General features: G+C 39.5%; 1 protein-coding gene across 1 annotated transcript in view; it reads right to left on the reverse strand.

Moving 5' to 3' along the window:
- Nucleotides 1-22,150, reverse strand: part of RALGAPA2 (Ral GTPase activating protein catalytic subunit alpha 2) — a 317,987-nt gene that overhangs the window by 159,348 nt on the left and 136,489 nt on the right. Inside the window, 2 exon segments of the mRNA XM_034641613.1 lie at nucleotides 21,273-21,428; nucleotides 21,663-21,761. Coding sequence (XP_034497504.1) covers nucleotides 21,273-21,428; nucleotides 21,663-21,761 — 255 coding nt within the window.

A 22,150-nucleotide genomic window follows, 5' to 3' on the forward strand; every position in this document is an offset into this window, starting at 1 on the left:
GCCACCCACGTAACACAGAGCCCCGAGGAGAAGCGGGGCCTGGGTAGCTGTCGCTAGTTAAAAGCAGCACTGGGGTAGGGGTACTGTGGGAGTCAAGGAGAGAACTATATGGCCAGTCAGCCAAATTATGGCCATATGCCTGCTTATTTTGCTTATCCATGTTGAAATGGAACAACCCAAAGATTCTATCTTTGTGGTAACATATTAAAATTAGGAATATCTGTGTGGTGCTCAAAAGAGAGCCGCTGCATATTCCCAACAGAAGTACATCCACCAAGGGTTCCACTCATTTCTAGTAGAATCTTTCTTTCACTTTCTCCTCCGTACAGTAAGATCTCAGCTACCGCTGGAATCTCTGGAAAATAAAACTCTGGAGACTCTGAAACTTTCCATGCAGTCTCCAGGGCTTCATATATAGATAGGACAGAAGAGTGCTTCCCAAATGTTATTATTCATGTACAACCTCATGCCTTTTGCCATATCCAAGTCCAAAGTGAGCATTTGTCTGTTTTTGAAAGGAAATCACTTTTTTTTAACTTAAATAAGATTATTCTGGAAAACTAGTATCCTATGTCACAAATAGAAAATAACCCTTATGTCAATACAGTAATGGTAAACCAAGGCTACCGCATTTTTGTTAAATAGCACTGTCTGACAGAGGCTCCCCTTGCTATGAAGGGCGGCTTGATCCTCGGGGTGTTGTGAGAGTTCTGTACCCGCTCCAGCAGGCCTACCTGAGACAGTCTCAGGGACTGGTGGAGGTGAGGAAAGGGGCCACTGTTCTTACGGGGTGACTAGATGCTGTTTAGTGAAACCTCCATTGTGACCCCTGGCTGGAAATGTCCCTGAACTCAAACCCTGGCATGATGAAAAGAGCTCTGGGCCTGGGGCCTTGAGGCTTAATTTCCACGCCTTGTGTATGTGACTGTGGGCAGATCTTGTCATGCCTAGGGCTTCATGTTTCTCTTCCATTAAAGATGGATATAGAGCTGTATCTAATGGTATAGATGTGAACACACGCCTTTCTAAACTGAAAAAGGGCCATACAAAAATAGAGTAACAAATTTTTTTTTCCCAAAAAGGGAAGGACTCTGAAGGAGTTTACTCTCTAGAGCTTACTTCGTAGGTTTACTTTGTAGAATTCAGTGGACTATTATTTTGCTGATACTCAGAAAGAGCAAAAGATTTCAAAGGTGGCACAAATAAGCCTCTCAGATTACATTATCCTAAATCTTAAAAAAACTCTAGAAATTAATGGTCTCAAATAACAATCTTAGCAAAGCATTCTAACAATTAGCTATCATGTATATAATTTCTAAGGCAAATACTAAAAACAGGAAAATGATATGCTTAGATTTTCTAGCTTTCATTCTTCTAAGGAGTTCTAGAATTTACCTGAAGCAAGTGAATCTGGTAGCAAAAATTAGTTTCTTTTTCCATACTCTAAACAGACTAAAAACATTAAGCTAAATAATAAGCCCAATGAAAAATGGACTCTAAAACAAGAATACACTTTATTCTTGAAAACTGACCAGTATGAGGCACAGACCAAACTCTTTCACACGTTTTTGTTCAAAGGAAATAAAATTCATTCCGCAAAAAGCTGCCATACAGCAAACAGACCACAAAAGTAGTATTTTTCTCCTGTTTTTGGTTAAAAGTCCACATGCATGCTACACATTGAGTGTGAAAGTGGATTGCATGATGAAAATTGTGAATTTGCAGCTTATCAAAAGATTCCGGCTTATGAGAAAGTAACTGGTGAGAACATCTGTCTTTTATCACTGATCTTACAAAAAAATCAGGTAATTCAAATAGAGGCGTGTTGTTTCCTCTCCTCCAAAGCACCGTTCTATAAACACAAACCACATTCAGCCTGGTAAATGAATCGCTTTAATTGAATGCTATGTACACAGTAACTGGAAAAACCATAAGTGATAAGAAAAACATATGGTGATGGCAACAGAAATTGGTTTATTCATTTTGCATAGTGTTGTTTCTTTAGTTCTCTTATAATTGACCTTTAGAACGATAAATGTGTAAAATAATTTTGTTTATTATGGCTCCAAACCTTCCAACAATTACACAAAATGAAAATTTAAAAGGAAGGTTTCATTCTGGAAGCATTTCCATTGTTTACATAATTGCACAGCTATAATTTAGTGCTCATGTTGTTATGGAAAATAAAAAAAAGGGCCATTACAGGCCATTTCAATTCAAAATATTGCACAGTGGTGTCAAAAATGGGGGAAAATGTTCACTTTAAAGCAGTTTAAAATGGATTAACCCTGTAAACAAAAACATTTCAATATAGTATTCTATGAAACACAAATGTTCAAGAAGTAGCCATCGTTCAAACGGAATTAGAAATGTTGCAACTGTACTTTCACACCAATTACATATATATTATTCACTTAATATTTGCTCACGGCCCAGCAGATGATGGTTGTAACACAATAGCCGACCATCTGTCTCCCTGCCTTTCCTTAGCGGACTCGCGCCTACTCCTCAGGAGCAAACAGATCCGGTTATTCCACCTAAAGTCACTCAGACCTTCCAGGAGGCCAAACAGAATTGTTAAGAAATAAAATTTATGTATACAAAATCACTGAACTCCTTCTTTAATTTTTTAAGAAAAATAAAATGCTACATAATGAATAACTTCACTATTTTTCAGAGAAGATACCTGCCTTTTATCTAGAAAATTCTAGAGGGAGCTCTTTTGTTTGGTAAAAGGGAGAAGGTTCAGATCTGGTTATCTCATTAATCTGGTTAATGAAAAGTTTCAACTCATTCCACGCCCAAGTAGAATTACTAATTATCAAAATATTTGAATGCAAAAGGATACTTTTAACACTAACCCTGGATATAATTTAAACTTTCTTTAACAATTAAAAAGGCAGCTACGATCCTGCAGTACCTTGAGGACATATTTGTAAGTATCAATTATCTCTTAGTGAAGCTCAGAAATGTTGAGTGACAAAAAAAAACAAATAAATAAAATTTAAAAAAATTTAGTTACCAGAAGAACAGATCCCCCAAAGTCCCAAAGCCTTAGCCTCTTGCTTCTGTTAGGAGGTCTTTGCTCTTCCAGCTCTGTGCAAAAGACACACTTTACACACCACAACCTGATACCTGGCATATTCATACTCTACATTGGTTTAGACAGGAATTTTTGTTGATAAAAAAAAAAAGCCTTTATGATTACAACCTTTAAAAAAAGCACAGCAGATCATGTCATGGGCACTGTGCTTCTGGAAGAGTCACTGAAAAAAACAACCCAGCAGAAGAAAGCTAAAAACTCCTTTCAAGAATATGTGGTATGTGCTACACATTATCTGTTAAAAGGGCCAAGCGTGGTATGATCTCTTTGGAGAAAAAGCAGAGATTTTTTTAAATGCTGGACAAACGTGACCTCTCTGGGTGTAACTATGTTACCAAGGCAAGAAGAAATATGACAGGACAGAGTAACTGCGTTCTGTAGCTGGAGAAACAAAGTCACCTAGTACTTCTCACCATGAATATGCTATGGAGAAGACACCCAGATTCCCTGACATCAACGTGCAAAGGAAAAAGAGAGTGAGAAACCTGAAATGAACTTCTGATGGCCACAGGAGCTGCTTTGACCATTTGCATGAAATCAGGATTTCAGGAGTGACAGAACATCAGGCAAATGGCAGAGAAAGTCACTGAAACCCTCAGCTCTAAGGAGAGCCTTGAATATTTTTTATGACTGCCTGCATCTCTGAGAACTCTGCTAGCCTTCAAACTGATGAAGGCTATCTGACTGCTTCAGGAAAAATGGGGGATAGATTGGTTGACTGATTTTAAGAAACATTGTATGAATTTTATTTTATACTGAAGTTGATATGTCACCAGATTCTCTTAATTGCTTCCTTCTCTTTCTGATATCTGTCAGAGCATTATTTAGAGTGCTGAATACTAACCACCTGACCCCAGGGAGAGCTTTATTGAGATATAATTTACGTGTAATAAAATATACCCTTTAAAGTGTACAACTCAGGAACACCTGGGTGGCTCAGTTGGTTAAGCATATGACTTTGGCTCAGGTCATGATCCCAGAGTCCTGGGATCGAGCACTGGTCAGGCTTCCTGCTCAGTGGGGAGTCTGCTTCTCCCCCTGCTCATGCCCACCCCTCAAATAAATAAAATTTTAAACTGTACAACTCAGTCGTTCTCGGCATATTCATAAAATTGTGTGCTATCACCACTATCTAATTTGAGAACATCTTCCTCACTCCAAAATAAAAACCCTCTACCCGTGAGCATTCATTCTCCATTCCTGCCCACCAGGCAACCACTCATCTACTTTTCTGTCTCTATGAATATGCCTGCCCTGGGTATTTCGGAATATGGACTCATACACTATGTGGCAGTTTTTTGACCTGGCTTCTCTCACATGGCAGGTTTTCAAGGCTCACCCATGTCACAGCATGTAGCAATACTTTATTCCTTTTCATGGCCCAATGATATTCCACTGTGTTGCTACTCCACCTTTTGTTTATCCTTTCATCAGCTGATGGACATTTGGGTTGTTTCTACCTTTTGGTGATTGTGAATAAAGCTACTATGCAAATCTGTGTACCAGTTTTCGTTTGAATACCTATTGTCAATACTTTTGGGTATATACCTAGGAATGGAATTCCTGGTTCATACAGTAATACTATGTTCTAACTTTTTGGGGAAGTGACAAATCCTTTCTACAGCAGCTTCACCATTCCAGTTTCTCCACTTCTCGTCAACATCTGTTTTTTTTCGTGTTTTTAAAAATTATAGCCATTCTAGCTAGTGTGAAGTGATATCTCACCGTACCTTCGATTTTTATTTTCCTGGTGACTAATGGTGTTTAACACCTTTTCACATGCTTGTTGGCCATTATGATAACTTCTTTGGAGAAATGTCTTTCATTCATTTTCAAATCGAGCTGTTTGTCTTTTGGCTACTGAGCTATAAAACTTCTTTATATATTCTGGGCACTAGACCCTTACCAGATGCATGATTTGCAAATATATTCTACCATTTCGTGGGTTGTCTTTCACTTGTTTGATAGTATCTTTTTAATTTTGATGAAGTATAATTTTTGCATTTTTTTTTGTTGTTGCTTGTGCTTCTGATGGCATATCTAATCGTTTCTTCTAAGAGTTTTATAGTTTTAGCTCTTACATTTAGGTCTTTGATCCATTTTGAATTAATATGTGTATACAGTGTGAGGTAGGAATCCAACCGCATCTTTTTGCACACGGATATTCAGCTGTCCCAGTACTGCTTATTGAAGAGACATTCTTCTCCCACTTAACTGTCTTGGCCCCCTTGTCGGAAATCAGTTAACCAAAGATATATGGGTTGATTTCTGGACTCTTAATTCTACTCCATTGATCTATATACTAACCTTTTACCAGCACCAATACCATTTTGATTCCTGTAGCTTTGTAGTGAGTTTTAAAAAGGGACCCGTGAGTCCCCTAGCTTTGCTCTTTTTCAAGACCATCTTAGCTATTTGAGGTTTCTTGCAATTGCCTACAAATTTTAGGATCAGCTTTTCCATTTCTGCAAAAAAGGCCACTGGAATTTTGATAAGGATCCTACTGAATTTGCAGACCAACTTGGGGAATATTGTCATCTTAACAATATTAAGTATTCCAATACAGGGATATGGGACATCTTCCCACTTATTTTGGTCTTCTTTAATTTCTTATAGCAACATTTTATAGTTTTGAGTGTCTCTCTCATTTCCTAGGCTGTATTTGTTACTAAATATTCTGTTCATTTTGATAAATGAAACTGTCTTCTTAATTTCATTTTCATATTGTCCATTGTGGCGTACAGAAACACAGTTAATTTTGTATATAGATCCTATATCCTGTAACCTTGCTGAATTAATGTTTTCATTCTAATAGGAGTTTTGTGAGTGCAGGGATTCCTTAGGGTTTTTATATACAAGATCATGTTGTCTGTGATTATAGATAGCTTTCCTTCTTGCTTTCCAGTCTGGATGCGTTTTACCTCATTTTCTTACCTAACTGCCCTGGCTGTAATTTCCAGTACACCACTGAATAAAAGCTATGAGAATGAACATTCTTCCTCATCTTAGAGAGAATGTGGAAGTTTAAAATGGAAAGGCCTGTTATTTCTGAGGTGGGAAGAAAGCCAGCGCCTATAACGTGGCATTCAAACTTTTCTCAAAATATTTTTGGAGATTAGCAAATTAGTGTAAGGATGCTCAGGGTACTCGGAGATCAGACGCACTGAGCAAGAACTTACCCTCCACCATGTGAACTGAGTCATTCTCTCAGCCCTAAGTCCTTAGCAACATGAACGAAATTTACAGCCACTTTTACTCTGACCAACAACAAACACCCTGTTTGCAGCCCACGGATCAGGAAGATCTGCTTTCACATGGGCTTCCTATAAAGAGTATTTAACAGGTCACTAGGGAGACAGAGAGATGGCAAACCCATCGGGAAATTCCGGCACATTTATGATTCCAAAAGATGAAAAAAAAAAACTGTTGGAGGGTTGTAGAGAGATGCGACTTACCAGCTGCACAATCATGCCGTGAAGACACCACGGCCTGACTACGTAATGACTGTCCTAGTCGTGACCCTGATGAGCCTCCAATCTACAACATTACAGTTTGTACAACAGGCTGGTTTAATGAGGTTGATGCAGATGCTCAGAGTAGTTATTAACTCCTGACAATGGGACTTCAGCAAATGAGGGCTTCAATGAGTCGTTGCTGGCGAGTAATGACAGGGAAAGTGTGGAGGCTGCAGCAGACTCCTGTGAGCAGAAAGTACGCTCAGAGCGCTGGACATGGATGCAGCATTCTGAAATGGGGACCAAACCTGGCGGCCAAAGCCGAGCAACAAGTAGACGCAGAAAGGCATTTGTAATATGGGCCAGAAAGGCATTGGTAATACGGGTGGATGAGATGGGATAGGAGGATATTCAAATCTGCTTTTTCTGAGACAGTCAGCTCAAGTCTCTCCACTGGCTCTTCCACCCCACTCCTCCACAGCCTTTACAATGTTCTGGAGCAGAAGCAAAGGCAAAGAGCCACTGCTGTCACAGATTACAGGAGAGTTAGAAATGTACATATGGAGCATAATCACGCAAGTAATATCATTAAGGCAGGAATTACCACAATGAGAGAAACATGCATTCATATAATTAATATAGGTACTACGGCAACAGGCAGCCATACTGTTCCCAGGTATATTGTTCATCCTGTTTCAGGAATGAATCAGCTAGAAACATATTCTTCGTAGAATATTAAAAGGAAATTCTTGGACGAAACCATAGGCTTAATACACTCAGGTGCTGCCTAATGCCATGGCTGCAAGGTGCAGTGAGGTTCAGTCAACACTGCTATGACGCCAAACAGAATACTCATGTCACTCTCCTGCTGGAATCCAGGTTAGGATCTGACTGCACACTTGTACCACCTTAGAATTTAGTAGGGGAAACAACCCTCTACTGCATTTGGGTAACAAGGATATTTAATGTGTTCCTTTGGAACCCTGAAAACCTAAAGAAGAAAGATTAAGAGATCATTATTCAATTTTTTCATTTACACATATGGAATACGAGATCAATGAAGGCCAGAAATCGTTGTAAGGTCTGGACACAAACCAAGCACGCTCCTCCTCCTTTGGAAGATAAAGTGTTAAGGCAGAGTCAGTGAAGCACCATTTGACAATCGTGCATAACGGGCCTCATATGTGGAGCCAGGGCATCATTCTGAGGACCATCCTTAGCTCTGAAACACAAATTATTCTTTCATCCCATTCACTCTGCCTAATAATCATTTATAAATACAAATAATACTTTTTAGAGCAATACTTTAAAGAGAAGTCAATAAATGCTCTGGCTTAAAAATGTGCTTCCAAAATATACACATATCACTCTCATAGAAATATTATCAAATGAGGGAACTGGGTCATAAAATGCTATCTTCAAAATAGAAATGAGCCTCCCACCAAAATATTCTTAGGAAACTACTGGACAGAAGTTGCGTCTGTGTGTGCGCGCATGCGCACACTTGCATGTGCAGAAGACATAGTCAGTGTGTGTGTAGGGGTGGTAGTTTGAAGGATTCTATGGAAAGACACCAAGAAACCCCCAAGGATTCCAACAAGAAAAGAGGATTCCTATTTTTCCCCCAAATGAATACTAGAAAACCCACATCATTTGTGGCTTCTGTGTTCATTTAATTCTGCTGAAAGACTTAATGCTTCTGATATTGTTAAAGACGAATGTCCAGTACCTTTAAAAGCATTTCCTTCTCCCTTGCTGAAATCGGGAAGCCTAGTTCTCAGGTGTGCATGAAGGTGAGCTTTCTTGGTGGCATGGGGGTCTCCGGGCTCTTTGCTAGCCCATGACCAAGAACAGGTTAAAGAGGAAAGACTCTTCCTATTGGAGCCTCCTATGTCCTCTGGTGTGTTGTCACACAGGAAGAGAAACACACTTTGGAATATGATTATTGTACATTCTTTTTATTCTAGGATAACATAAGATGCACGCTCTCTAGTTTGTTTCCTTGTACGTAAAATTACGTGAGTGTGGGAGCAAAATCAAAGCTTTCCATATTTTGTGTTCTGTTAAAGGAAAACAAAGGAAGGGGAAGAGGGGCAATGTGCTGGTCATTCAATTCTGGGACTCTACAAACCCATCACCAAAATGAAGTGGAGGTCTGGATGCGATATGTAGAGCAGTCCCGACAGGGAACATTTTTAGTTTCATCTTGGGCAACAGACTTACAACATCGTCTTCTTTTTTGTAATGTAATACGTGTTTGGACAATCAGCTCTCAAGAAGAGCTTAAATCTGAGAGAAAATTCCCAAAGGGAGCTAGATCTGTCAACCCAGTTCTCAGGCTAGAACCACTAAGAAAGCAGCAGTTTTGGCAAACCTGAGACATCCCCTAGTCTGCCTGTTCCAATGACGGGGAGCCCAGTGGATGCGAATCCCACCACAGGAGGAGGGAAAGAGGTAAAGGTGGAATTAGACCATCTAGAATAATTAAACAACCTTTAACAGGTCGACAAATGGCTTGCTCCTTCAAATTCTAGGAAAATAACTGTTTGACATTTTGGTTTCCAATTTATATATAATAAAATTCATTTGGGGGGCCTAAAAAGTACTTTCTGTAAACAAAATTGCTTTCACGCACTTGTTGGAGAGAAGGAAGAAGGAAGAGGAGGGATTTGGATATAAGACTCCTAAAAGATATCATTACTTTGATCTCTGATCTTGGGCAGGCACTTTGTCTCCTGAGCATCAATTTCATCTCTGTAAAATCAGAGTGAAAATGCAACCTACCCTACAGCGCTCTTACAAAGGGCAACAGAGACGGATTAGAAAGCATTTTGTAAATTCTAAAGCCTCAAACGTCATTGTTTGTGTTAAATTATGGCAGCATTTTAAATTATTATCTTATTAAAATATTAATTTTTCTAGGGCCAACTGAGAAAGAAAACTTGAAACAGATTTGATTTCAAATCCACTCCCTAGGGAGCCTGGGTGGCTCAGTCAGTTAAGCATCCGACTCTTCATTTCAGCTCAGGTCATGATCTCAAGGTTGTAAGATCGAGCTCCATGTCAGGCTCCATGCTGGATATAGAGCCTGCTTATTATTCTCTTTCTCCCTCTCCCTCTGCCCTCTCATAAATTAAATAAATAAATAAATAAAGTGCTTTTGTTTTAAAAAAAAAATCCACTCATGAAAGAGGAGTCCAAAATGAAAGCCATGTCATTCTTCTAGTCTCCTACAAAAACATTTCACAATAAATTGACAAAGTTCTTGAGTGCTAACTCGGTTGCAGGTACTATGTCTGCCACTGTGAGGGGAAGGAGGCAGAATAAAGCTTGGCCCCTGCCTTCCAGCAATGACCCCTCAGGAGTAAGGGAGAGCTCCACATGGCTGAGAATGAGGGCAGGCCAAGAGCGCAGGGCTCCTGGAGGGGCACAGCCCAGCGCTCCATGAGGACCCAGCGGAGGGAAGCAGATAGATGACACAAAGGCCCTGAGTGTTCACAAAAGGACCATGCTGCACACATTCAATGCAAGACTCCAGTACAGGATTTAAAAAAGAAAAAAAAAAAAAAAGGTAGGCATTTTATTTTGTCTTACGACTAAAAGGTTCTCTTCCTCTAAAATTTCTCTAGCCCACAAATACCTACCAAAGAATATTTTTCCATGGAAGAACAAAAGAAAAACCGTTGTTTATTGTTTTTTCAGAAAACAATGTTCTCGCTAAAATGTGTTCCAGTAAATAGCATTAATAGCTGAACAGTCTGCAATTACCACACTCCCACTTATTGTTATGTATTAAAAAGGAATCAACAGACAAAGAGATTATTCCCCAAAAGGAGAGCACTTTCTCACAGAAACAAAACTTGCAATTTCAAATGCTTTTCTTGATGTTATTTCCTTGTATCCAAACCTATCCTTTATGGATTATAAACCACAGTCATGATTTAAAATCTCTTATATTCAAAACTCATCCTTTCCACACAGGAGTTAAGGCATCCCCCTCCCCAAGTACTACTCAGTATTTGCAATGATTCTAGAAGCCACCTCTCGGTCTCTCAGTTCTTCCCTGCCTGAAGAAAAATGTAAATTTTCTTAAAACCTTCATAGAATTCTAAATGGGAAAGAAGCTCTTGCAGGTCAACGAGTGATTTTCCAAATAACAGGGGAATCCCTTCTGCAGTGACCCTACTAGCCTAACTGTAGAGGCCTATCTGTCCTCATTTTCCCAGGGCCCCAAAGAGAGCCATTATATCCCATTTCACAGAACAAGCAGCTCAGGCCAGTGGAGGCTATGTGGTCACTGACTCAAGCATACAGCGACTTCAGTGCAAGGCCAGGGCTCAAGCTCCGGAGTGGATGGCCCTTTTGCCCAGGCCGCCAGGGGGTGGCCAGACCAGCCAGCTGTAGACAGACACCACAGAGCTTGAGAGGCTTACAAACCCTCATCAATCACTGGCCTCTACTGAACAGGACACCTGGCTAGGAATTGCCTCTGGTGGTAAGCTGGAGTCTATCTACATCAGTCCTCACTCAGGAGGTACGGCAGTCTGATCTCTCTCTCCTCACAGGCAGGGCTCCAGACATTTGAAGGAAGCAATGATCTGTGCCCATGTGCCAACTCCTCACCACGCAAGCTGTTCTCTCGCCATCCTTCCCCATCTCAACCGCTCGGCAGTGGGCACTCAGCGTGCCAGGGCGGGAGCACAGCCCCCCTGAGCCTCTCTCCACCTCCATTCACACTTGCAGTGCCTCAGGCTCTGGGGCGTTAGGCCACACCATTCATTCAGATTCTACTTCTGGACAAAATGCACCTCAGGTATTTGTCATGTTAACTCTGAATTAGTTTATCACTCCATGCTTGAGTTCTTTAAAATTTTTTTTTTTAAATAAATTGGACCACATGAAATTGAATCTACCCATTTTGAAGAAGAGTCCACTACTGGTGATTTTCATAATGTTCATCCTAAAACATTTGCCTCTCTTTAATCTCCCTGGTTAAATTTTTGGGTTTAATTTCCTTGGTTAAGTTGAGAGAGCTAGTCTTTCATACTTGTTTGATGGCTGGGTTCTGTCATTTAATTGCATCGGCTGGCTCTTCTCCTAGTCTGGTGTCATCTGCACAGGTACCACTACTCAAGGGCAGGGTCCCTCAACCACAGCACTATTGACACTGGACTGTAAATTCTTTGTTGTGGTCCTGTAGGTTGTAGGATGTGTAACGACATCCCTGGCCTCTACCCACTACACCCCCTTCCCTCCTGTGACAACCAAATATCTCCAGACATTGCCCAGTGTCCCTAGAATGGAGGGGGTGGCAACCCCCCACCATCCCAGGAATCACTATTCTAGGGTAACGAATGATGGCTAGATCACAACTGTAGAAAGCAAAAAGTTCATGTCTGCTCTGAAATTTATCACTGTAGCCAAAATCTCAACCAGAATGGTTTGGCTCAGCTACTTTAGTCATCTGTCCTTCCTCATGATGCCACATGGATTTGAGGAGTGCTTCCTCTTTTTTCCCTATTTTTGATCAATCAACATACTTACTGAATGCCTATTCTGCCTGGGAAAAGACAAGATGCACTCCAGTGAGTCTACTAAGGAAGATTCTGGTGATGTGGACCTTGTTAGAGGGACCGTAGGGTTTCCTTCCAGAGACCTCGGAGCACAAAAGAACATATTTTCTACTGAAAGATGTAGGTCAGCTTATACACTTTACCATATGGTAACAGTTTAGTAAGGACAAAATCTTTCAATTTTCCACATATATTGAGTGGCTATTATATTGCATTTTTATGCTTTATTTCATGTAGCATATGCTTATTAAACACGTATGGCTAAATTCGTATTTAAATTCATAATTCATATTCTTCACTGATAGCGTTTATTTGAAAGAAAGTCTTCATACCTTTAACTCCAAAAAGGGAAATCAAACAAAACTCAAGTTTCTGGCCTCAGGTAAACCTCCAGGTCAGCTTCCCCTGCTATCATCTTACACTTTCTAAAGCTGTGAAACAAGTTCACTGCACACGTGTTAAGCCTCCTAACTGAAGCCTCTACCATCTGTTACCTTCTACATATTTCTACTTTCCTTATTTAGGTGTACGAGGGGTAAGTGGGCTCGGTCTATAGCTTAATGAAAATAATTGTTTCACAGCTGTAAAAGAAAAGAAAAAAAGACCCTCTAGGTTATGATTTTGGTGTAGTCATCTGTCTCAAGTCTCTATTGTCACTGATAGCTAACCAAAGTTATAATGAAATTTTCTTTGGTAAAACTTGACTAATCTATGGTTTGTAAATTCTCTTGAAACCTTACGGGAAACACTCAGAAACCACTGGATGTTACCTGGTGGTAGAACACGAACCATGTGATAAATTCTACATTTCATCACTCTGAATTTCTACAGTAAGCATATAAGAAGAGATATTATTAGTTTATCAATACATGTTAGGACAGGGTTCACATATACCCCCCATCCTTGTAAGCATTATTCCACTTAGGTTTGCTAAGTCAAACCTGAAAGTTTTATTTATTTATTGCTGTAGAAGACCTTTATATTCAACAAAATCCCACTAATTCATTCATAAATAGTATTTTCAGAAAAATAGAGGAGATTTTTTTAAGTGTCAAAGTACTTTCAAAAACAAATACAGTTACAAAACTGGCTAACAAAATATAATAGAGACCTTTAGAAATACTAGTTTAATAACTGTAAACAAATTAACAGTTTGGATGTCAACTGTTCAAATTCGAACTGGGTTAGAGGTTATGTTCTCTTAAGTGGAGCGGAAATGTGCCTGGAAACCTTTCCAACACATTTCTACTTCCTAACAGGTAAGAATTCTTTAGGGACACCTCCCAGTGTATCCTCCGTACACTCGCTTTGCCTGCCCCTGTGCTACCGTGCCCACGATAGAAAGGTCCCAGCCTACCTTGCCCCCCACCTTTTCTCAATTCATCGTCTTGCCTTTCTGAATTGACTTTTGCTTTGAGAGATAACGGGAATAGTGCCAGCAGGCTCTATCTTCTCAGGGCACTTACCACCCAGCACTATGCCCAACCTGTCTAAAATACTTCTCACACACACACAAACACACAAAGTACACAGGACATATATATATGCACATGCACAAAAACATACACATATATATGTACATATAAATAATTGAATTTATGCATACAAACTCCATCTGTGTTTTGTCCCTGTTAGGCCCTCATTACCTTGCCCTGGGCTGTTACAACAGTCCCCTCTCTGTGCTTCTTGCCCTCATTCCTTCCTCACTATAATCCACCCCATATAACTATGGTTTAAGCTTCTTAAAAATGCTTTTTGGCAATTTTGAGTGTGGTGCTCCAAAATGTTCAATGGCTCCCCATTAGTCATGAGACGAAAACGATGTTGAATCAAGGTTCCCTGCAGTGCTGCCTAGATTCACGTCTGTACGTTATTTCCAGGCACATATTTACAACTAATACAAACCACTCCAGTCACTGTTCCTCGAACATGGCCTGAGAAGGTCTGTATCTCTGACATACAAAATTCCATCCTGCTTCTTGTCCTACCCTTTAAATCCTATCCATCCTTGAAAGTTCTGCTCAAATTGATTCCACCCCTTCTGTGAGTTTCTTTCAAACTAACTCAGCTAGAAGGGTATTCAACCCAGTTCAATTCCTATAAGGTGTGTACCAGTTATTTGGCTCTTTGCACAAGGTGATGGATACCACAGATACTCATGTGTATCATAATGCTGTATATGCCCTCAGAACTTGATCAGGTCATTACAATGGTGAGGAAAAATATTCAACATGAAAAGATTATTGAACCTTTTGCTATATTTAGGAAAGAACAATGTGACTCTAATAATAAATGCCTAAAATAGATCAGAGGACCCAAGAAGGCTCAATGGAAGAGGGCCATAGAAGTCCTCTGGTCCAACCTACTCACTGGTCTCTTTTGCTCAGGCAAGGGCCCCCTGGCCAGTGGGTGACAATGCTGAGTCTTGCTCCCAGGTCTCTCATCTCCCAATATGTGGTTTGCCATCCATACAAGTCAAATGTTGAATATATTTTGAAGCCATGTTATATCCTGATGTCTTGGAAGATACATTTCCCCATTCTTAAAAACCTCAGGAATAAGGCCTGGGATTAGTCCTGTTTTTACTCACTGTACAACCCTACAGTTTTAAAAAACTGTTTTCAAATGAAGCTTTTAAGTTAGCCTTCTAGAGTTCCTCCACTGATACACATGAAGGCTATTATTTAATCCTCTAAACATCAGTTACACCTTTAAATTTATAAATATGCACTTTATCCTGGTAGCACTGACTCAAAATTCCATGGATTTAAACACTGGTAACAATCACTTGCTGTACAGAATAAGCACTTTAGAGATATATTAGAATTACTTCCTTGGATATGAGATAAAACAAGGTCCCTAATTTGTCATCTTAATTCTGCACTTTTCCTAAAACTGAATACTCATTTATGTTTAGTCTTAAATATATTTATAAATTTATGTACCTAACATAGAGTTCTAGTTATAAGTCTAAATTTTCAGCAAAGAACAATTCTTTGTCTGAGAAAAGGTGATGCAATTATTACATATCACTGCATGATACAGGCTGTCTGGGGTTATTAAAAGAGTCAGGTATGGCCAATTTACAAGTATCACCCCTGCACCTTGCTTTCATAGCTCACTGCTGAGCCTTATGCTCACTGAGGGGCCCCTTGGGATCTTTTTACAAACGACTGTTTATTATTATATTATTCCATCATATACCTCATGAGAGGAGACTGTAACATCCGTTAAGAAAATCATGAGCTATTTTGACTTCTAAGAACATTATTCTATATATGATGTTTAAAATTATGTTTTCTTTAATGTTGGTGTGGCAAAAAGTTCACTAAAATGTGAAGTTAAATGAAAGCAAAAGGTTCCTAACAAGTTAAATATTCTTGGCTACAAAACAAGTGGCTAAAATTAAGGGGGGGAAAAAAGAAATTGTACAAGTGCATTTAGTGACTGAAATATGAACCATGCTGATCGTGTATCACCAGTGCCCAGAGTGGTACCTCGCAGAGTAGCCACTGTCTGAGCCAGGTTCTTACTTGCAGGCAACAGAATCCACCGTGGTGGGATGAAGATAAAAGGGATTTATATCTATATGTTAGATGGCTTACAGAGTTTCCAGAAGTGTCAGGGAGCCATGCATGAACCCTCCACAACCAGGAACAAGGTGGCAAGCAGAAATATCCAGCTATATACCATCGTGATTCCAGCAGAGATGCTGCTGCCCGCCCTGTCACCACGATGCAGGTTCCAGAGCAGAACCTCCCCATGACAGCTGCCGCCCACCACTCCCTATGTGTACTCTCCAGCACCGCCACCTAGGTGCCTCTGCTGGATGGGACCTGGGTGGATGCCGACCCAGCTGCAAGGAGCTGGGACACATAGAGTTCAGCTTTTTAGCTTCCATCATAGAGAAGGCACAGTGGGCAGGGTAAGGAATGGGTAGAAAGTTAGCCAGTGGGAGGGAACATACAAAAAATGTTTCTGAATCACAAGAGGGTTAAATAAACATTTTAGTCAAGTCTGACCCTCAGCATGGGGAGTGGGTATTTCTCCACACGTTCTGAAATTCCACAATGCCTAATTCTACCTTTTAGTCAAACCATTATGTTCAAAACTAAGAAAACATATGGGGAAATAAAAACATTAACATCCTAACATATCAGAAAATAAAATACACTCGTTACTACAGCTGCTGTTCTTTCCCTCAACCTCTTCAGTATCATTACGAGGGCTCACCTTACTGAGGGCTGTTGTGTCCAGACTCTGAGTTGAGCGCTTTACATATTTTACCTCCTCAAAGTCTTCAAACAACTATTGGAGGTAAGCACCAAAATTTCCTGCATTTTACATATAAGGGGACCAAGGCATAATGAGGTCAAATGACCTGGCTAATAAGAAGAACAGCCAAGACTGGAGCCCAGACAGGGCTTGAAGCCCATGCTCTTAATTATTACACTATATCACACCATATTACACTCAGTCATGACTTTACACTGTTATGATTCACATTTGTCACTTGACAGTTACTTCCAGGCTGAGCAATACATATTTCTCCACCTGAGAGAGGCTTCATGCTTTTTTGGAGTGCTACAAAATTACAGATGAAAATGGCAAAGACCCACATTTTCCAAAGTTTCTAGATACAAATTTGCAACAATAATTTTACATTAATGTAAGCTTTTCCCTTAAAAGAAACTTTAACTTTGATGCGTAACAAACTGAATTAAGACATTAAATCTGTAAGTCATTGTTAAAAAATAGTTTACTTATTTTAAGCAAAGAAACGTTCCAGTCTTTGATATATGTTCTTAGAAACATGAAAATAAAATTCCTTTCCTCAACTGTCCTTTTCCATTTCACACATAGTGATCTTTCCATATGTTTTAAATAACGATGAAATTAATAGGAACTGTTTTTAATAATCCCAAATCATGGTGTTTTTCAAGTCCAAATATTTTGGGAAAGACTGAGGTGAAAAAGCTGCTTAAGCATTAGGAAAAACTAAGAACAACCAGGAACAACTTTAGAAGGGCAGTTGAAAGACCGTGAGGAGCTGGGAAGGCAGCTATGAAAAGCTATCTGGGGCTGGAGGTGGGAGGACCCTCCAATCAGGAGGGGTCTGAGGAGCGAGGCCAAGGCCAGAGCCCAGGTCAAACAAGACGGAAGAAGAAACAGAACCAAGGACTGACTGACTGCTTGACTGGCCTGTGAGTTGTGGATCAAGGGGGAAGACATACCCTGTTGGAATAAGCCAAGCCTTGCCTCTGAATTCCAACAGCCTTTTTAATGTGTGGCACTGGGCAAAAGTTCTTGATACTTTTTGAACCTCTGTTATTTAAACAATGGGTCATGATATTAATCTAACCAAACTGCAGAGAAGAATCGGTGGGACAACGTCATGCAGGTGCCAGCAGAGAATCTGGCACTGTGGGTGCTGGGGAACTGAAGACCCTCTGCCCCGCCCCCACCAGCCCACCAGACACAAAGCAGCTGGGCAGAGGGAAGCCAACTGGAAGACCCTTCATAGGGAGGCTGGGCAGTCAGTCCCACAAGTCACCCCAGGATTTTATTCATAATGTAGAGTTATTTTGAAAGTCCTTACAATCCTACATATTTTCTAAACCAGTAACAGGATCAATTTTTTGAAAAAATTCAGAGTATAGGAAAAGTTTATAGCTACTCTGAAGCATTTTCTCAATCATACTAATAAACCATAAACTCAAATTGCACAGGTACTTGGTAAAATACTAGTTGATAAGGTCATTGTTTTAGTTATTAAATTATTAAGTTACTAGAATAGCTAAACCTGGTCCAAACAAAAACAGTTGGCTTGGAATGTGCTATATTTTGGCTATTCAGTCTATGTATTATTATTACTTTTTTAAATACAGAAAGGACTATATTTGTTTACATAATGAATTAGCTACCTTATTAAATGAAACCATGGTTTTATCTGATTGTATCACAGAACACAGTCTGTGAGACATCTATTTTACAAATAGGTTTTTTAAAAAAAATGTCTTCAACTATTTTAAGCACCCTTATGCCTTGAAAAAAGATTTTTAACATCTTAGAGCTTATTTCCAATTCACACTTTATTAGTCACTGCTGACATAATTTTGATACTGTCATACTGAGGAAAGCATTTGTAAAAGGACTGTGCCACACCATCACGCTCACAGGGCCCTGGGCCTTGTGGCAGTTTTAAAGGCCGGCAATGGCCAGTGAGCCGTGCAGTGAGAGTGTGCAGGCACGTGTGCCACCTAGAGGTGAAAGGAGGAAATTCACCTTGGATTTTATTTGTAAGACAAAACTAATAAATGTTAGACCATTTTAAATTATTTGCTATTACTTATCTTACTAAGAAATAAGGAAAATTTTTATAAGGTTCTCTCTACAGGAACAAAGGCTTTTGGTGGCAGTCTAGTGACTCTTTGAGAGCTTTCACAAGAAGGAAACAAGCCCTAAGATGGTACCAGTCACAGGTGCACAGTTCACCAATTAAAAAAATTCAGTTTAACTGTATTCTCTACAGTAAGTGCTTTCTTGTCTTCTTATAATTAACATAATATCTGTTTCCAGAAGAACATATAGGTTCTGGAACAACCACCATGATCCATCTAGGCATGTGGACCAAAAGTTAAACTAATTATCAGAGATATTTCTTACTTAAATAAGAAAAGTTTCTTTCATTAGAAGGTTTTCTGGTAATTTTCTTCTGGAAAAGAAATAAGGTTTATTTAGAGTAATTCTGTTTGGCAGACAGGGCTTCTAAAACATATACCAATAATGGTTAAGATTACAGCAAAACAGCCAATTCTATTAAGCACACATAAAAATTCAAGCGTCTAATGGCTAGACAATAGGCTGATTATAAAACAGAGACTTAGGATATCCCTGTTTTGTCTTAGGATTCTGGATATTGGGATCACTGCTAGCAATGGGCCAACACTTAAACGTATTTTACAACGAACTACAAAAGTTCAAGCTTAACCAAAAACATGGCACATATTAAAATTATTTTAAAATGAAAATGATTTTAAGTATAAAATCTGAAAGCTCCCTTTTTCTACACTGTAAAATTGTATTTTTTGAAATTATGTTTTGGGTTCTCAAACTCTTATTTCACCTCATGCTATTGTTTCATTTCACAGCCTTTAAAATAGAAAGATGATTCCAAATTCACATGTATTTATATGACTTTCTAGAAAACTCATTCTAGGAATGCTAAGTATTTGCTGCTGACTTCTAACTTGTTTTCATTAAATGAGAAAATTCTACAGTTGATTATTATTTCCAAGTAATTTTTTTTCCTACAAAATTTTAGTAAAATACATTTTTAAAGTATTGTGTTGTTAACTAAACCTTTGTCTCTTCTGTCACTGAGGGATTTCGTTATGATTTGTGAGAGTTCGTTCTCTTCCCTATTTATATCCCTCAATCTTCCACACACCCTAAGTTGCATCATTCTGTGAAAGATGTTTCCACCTACAATAATGGCTACAAATATCTGAGCACAGAGTACAAACATTTCTACTTTCACATCTCTATTTCTGCGTTTATTTAGGAAATAAATGAGACTGTGGGTCCAAGTCCAGCCTATTATATAGAGATGTCCTCTACGCACTGCTGGAACTGGAGCAAGTATGACAAAGACAACTCAGTAGGACAGTATGGTTATTACTTCAGATAAAAGCTCAATAATGAAAGCTCATCATTGTGTATCAGGGGATGTATTTCAAGAGTTTTAAATAGGGCTGAAGGGTCAAGAAGCTTCAAGAACCACATTCGGAAGCAACAGAGAAAAACTGGCTAATCTGGAGAATGACGTCTTACATGTATCCTAAGGGTATCAAAAGGTCTGTGTGTCTATATTATACATTCAAAGAGTAAACTAAATACAGAAAAGATGACAACTGGGGCGCCTGGGTGGCTCAGTCGTTAAGTGTCTGCCTTCGGCTCAGGACATGATCCCAGGGTCCTGGGATCGAGCCCTGCATCGGGCTCCCTGCTCCGCTGGGAGCCTGCTTCTTCCTCTCCCACTCCCTGCTTGTGTTCCCTCTCTCGCTGGCTCTCTCTCTCTCTCTGTCAAATAAATAAATAAAATCTTTAAAAAAAAAAAAGAAAGAAAGAAAGGATGACTACTTGGTAGTTCATGAACAATTCAAGGTCACTGATAAGTAGCGACAATTTCAAGTGTAAATTCTGAAACATTCTTTATACCTCTAATTGGTCAAGATCTAGTAATAACATGAAATGCTCTGAAACTTCTTGAATCTTTCCTATTCCTTCTTCCCTTTCCCAGTGCTACCATCTTAATTCTCATCATTTTTAAGTTCTATATTTGTTTAACTGCTTCCTAATTAATCTGTTTCCAGGCCCAACCTCCCACTCTATCCTACCACTGTCACATTTTCAAATCCATCTTCCAAACTGAGTCCAGAATAATCTCTGTGAAGTACAAACCAATCCTATCACTTGCCTGCTTGACATTCATACGGCAAATCAGGAGTCAGAGTTCCTGTTCCCCTCCCTGCCCTCTGCCCACTGGCAGGGCTCTTCCCAGGGGAGGAAGGCCAGGGACTAGCCACATCCTACCCTGCACACCCAGGATCCACAAGGATGGGCTATCACTAGCAGCGCCTTTGACCTTTCTGTTTTAACCACGAATCATAACCCTTTGCAAGAAATTAAGATAACTCCCCATCTAGAAATGTCAGGACCCTGCATTTATGAGTGAGGTCTTGTACAAAAACATCCTAAGTACTAAAACAATAGTTTTTAAACATTTTTAAATGACCAGAATAATTTTCTTCAAATAACATCTACTGCAGAAACCCACCAATAGCATTTTTGAATCTGACAACATAGGCTGAGACTAGCTCATCTAGTACTATGTAAGTCACAGAATAAAGTTGAACTTAGGTTGGTGCAATGCAAGTTCAGTGGAGAGAAGAAGTAGGAATGTGGTGAAATCTGATTTACATTTTCGAAAGGTCAATGTAGTTGCTGTGTGTAGAAGAGCTGAAACTACTGAGAATTTAAATGTGTTCCATGTATTTTCACAAACCCTAATTTAACCTGCAAAAAGTCCTATGCACTTTCCACCTTGTGGGCTACCGGGATAAGAGAGCCACAGAATACCTGATCCTCGCTGGTTAATCCCAGGTGCATCACAAGGTAAAAATGCACCAGGAAGTCCGAGTTTGGCAGAACGTCCTGGCGTCTGGTCATCATGGCACAGATCAGTCTGTACGCTTGTAGTTTGCCTTCCTTATACTCATTTGGCAATGTTGTCGCCTGCCAAGGAGATGAGGTTTAAAGATTTAATCAACTCCAGCTGCAGAGCATTTCGACATTTCATTTACTTCTCAGTATTCCATAAGAGTTGTTTATGGAGATGAGGGATGCAGTGGCTTCAGTAAGATTCAGCTTGTCTTCAAAACGTGCAGTCTTGGGCAATTACATTTTTTAAACTCAATTTCAGAAAGGAAGAGGAAATTGCAATAAAGGAATAAACACATATCCACTTGCCTTAAATAGCCATGATGCAAACATTCTGAGTGGTGGGATCAGGACTGGTGGAGACGGAGAAGACTGGTTATCCAGGCTTATTGCCAGATTGTCCCGTATCTAAGTCACAGAGAGGAGAATTTTAGGAAAGGCCATGCTTAGTTTATCCCAACAATATTTCAATATTGTGTTCCATGGCCAAATAGTTGCTTCTCATTAAATTTCTGTACATCGAATGAAAACCTACAACATTTACAATTTTTTCTTTTACTGTGAGATCGACTGTCATTTTGAATTGTGTTCCACTTACTGGACATAGTTTTAGATTTAATACAAAACTGGGGCATTGTTTTCCCTTGAGTGTTAATACCTGCAGAAGCCCTGAACTCTACATGGTAAGGAATGGGTTAACAAGTTATACCATATAAAATATAGATCATTTTTGAAAAAAACAAAACAAAACAAAAACTTAATAACCTAGGGAAATCGTACATTATAAACAAAAACCA

The sequence above is a fragment of the Ailuropoda melanoleuca genome, chromosome 13 (assembly GCF_002007445.2).
Source record: "Ailuropoda melanoleuca isolate Jingjing chromosome 13, ASM200744v2, whole genome shotgun sequence".
NCBI classification, from domain to species: Eukaryota; Metazoa; Chordata; class Mammalia; order Carnivora; family Ursidae; genus Ailuropoda; species Ailuropoda melanoleuca.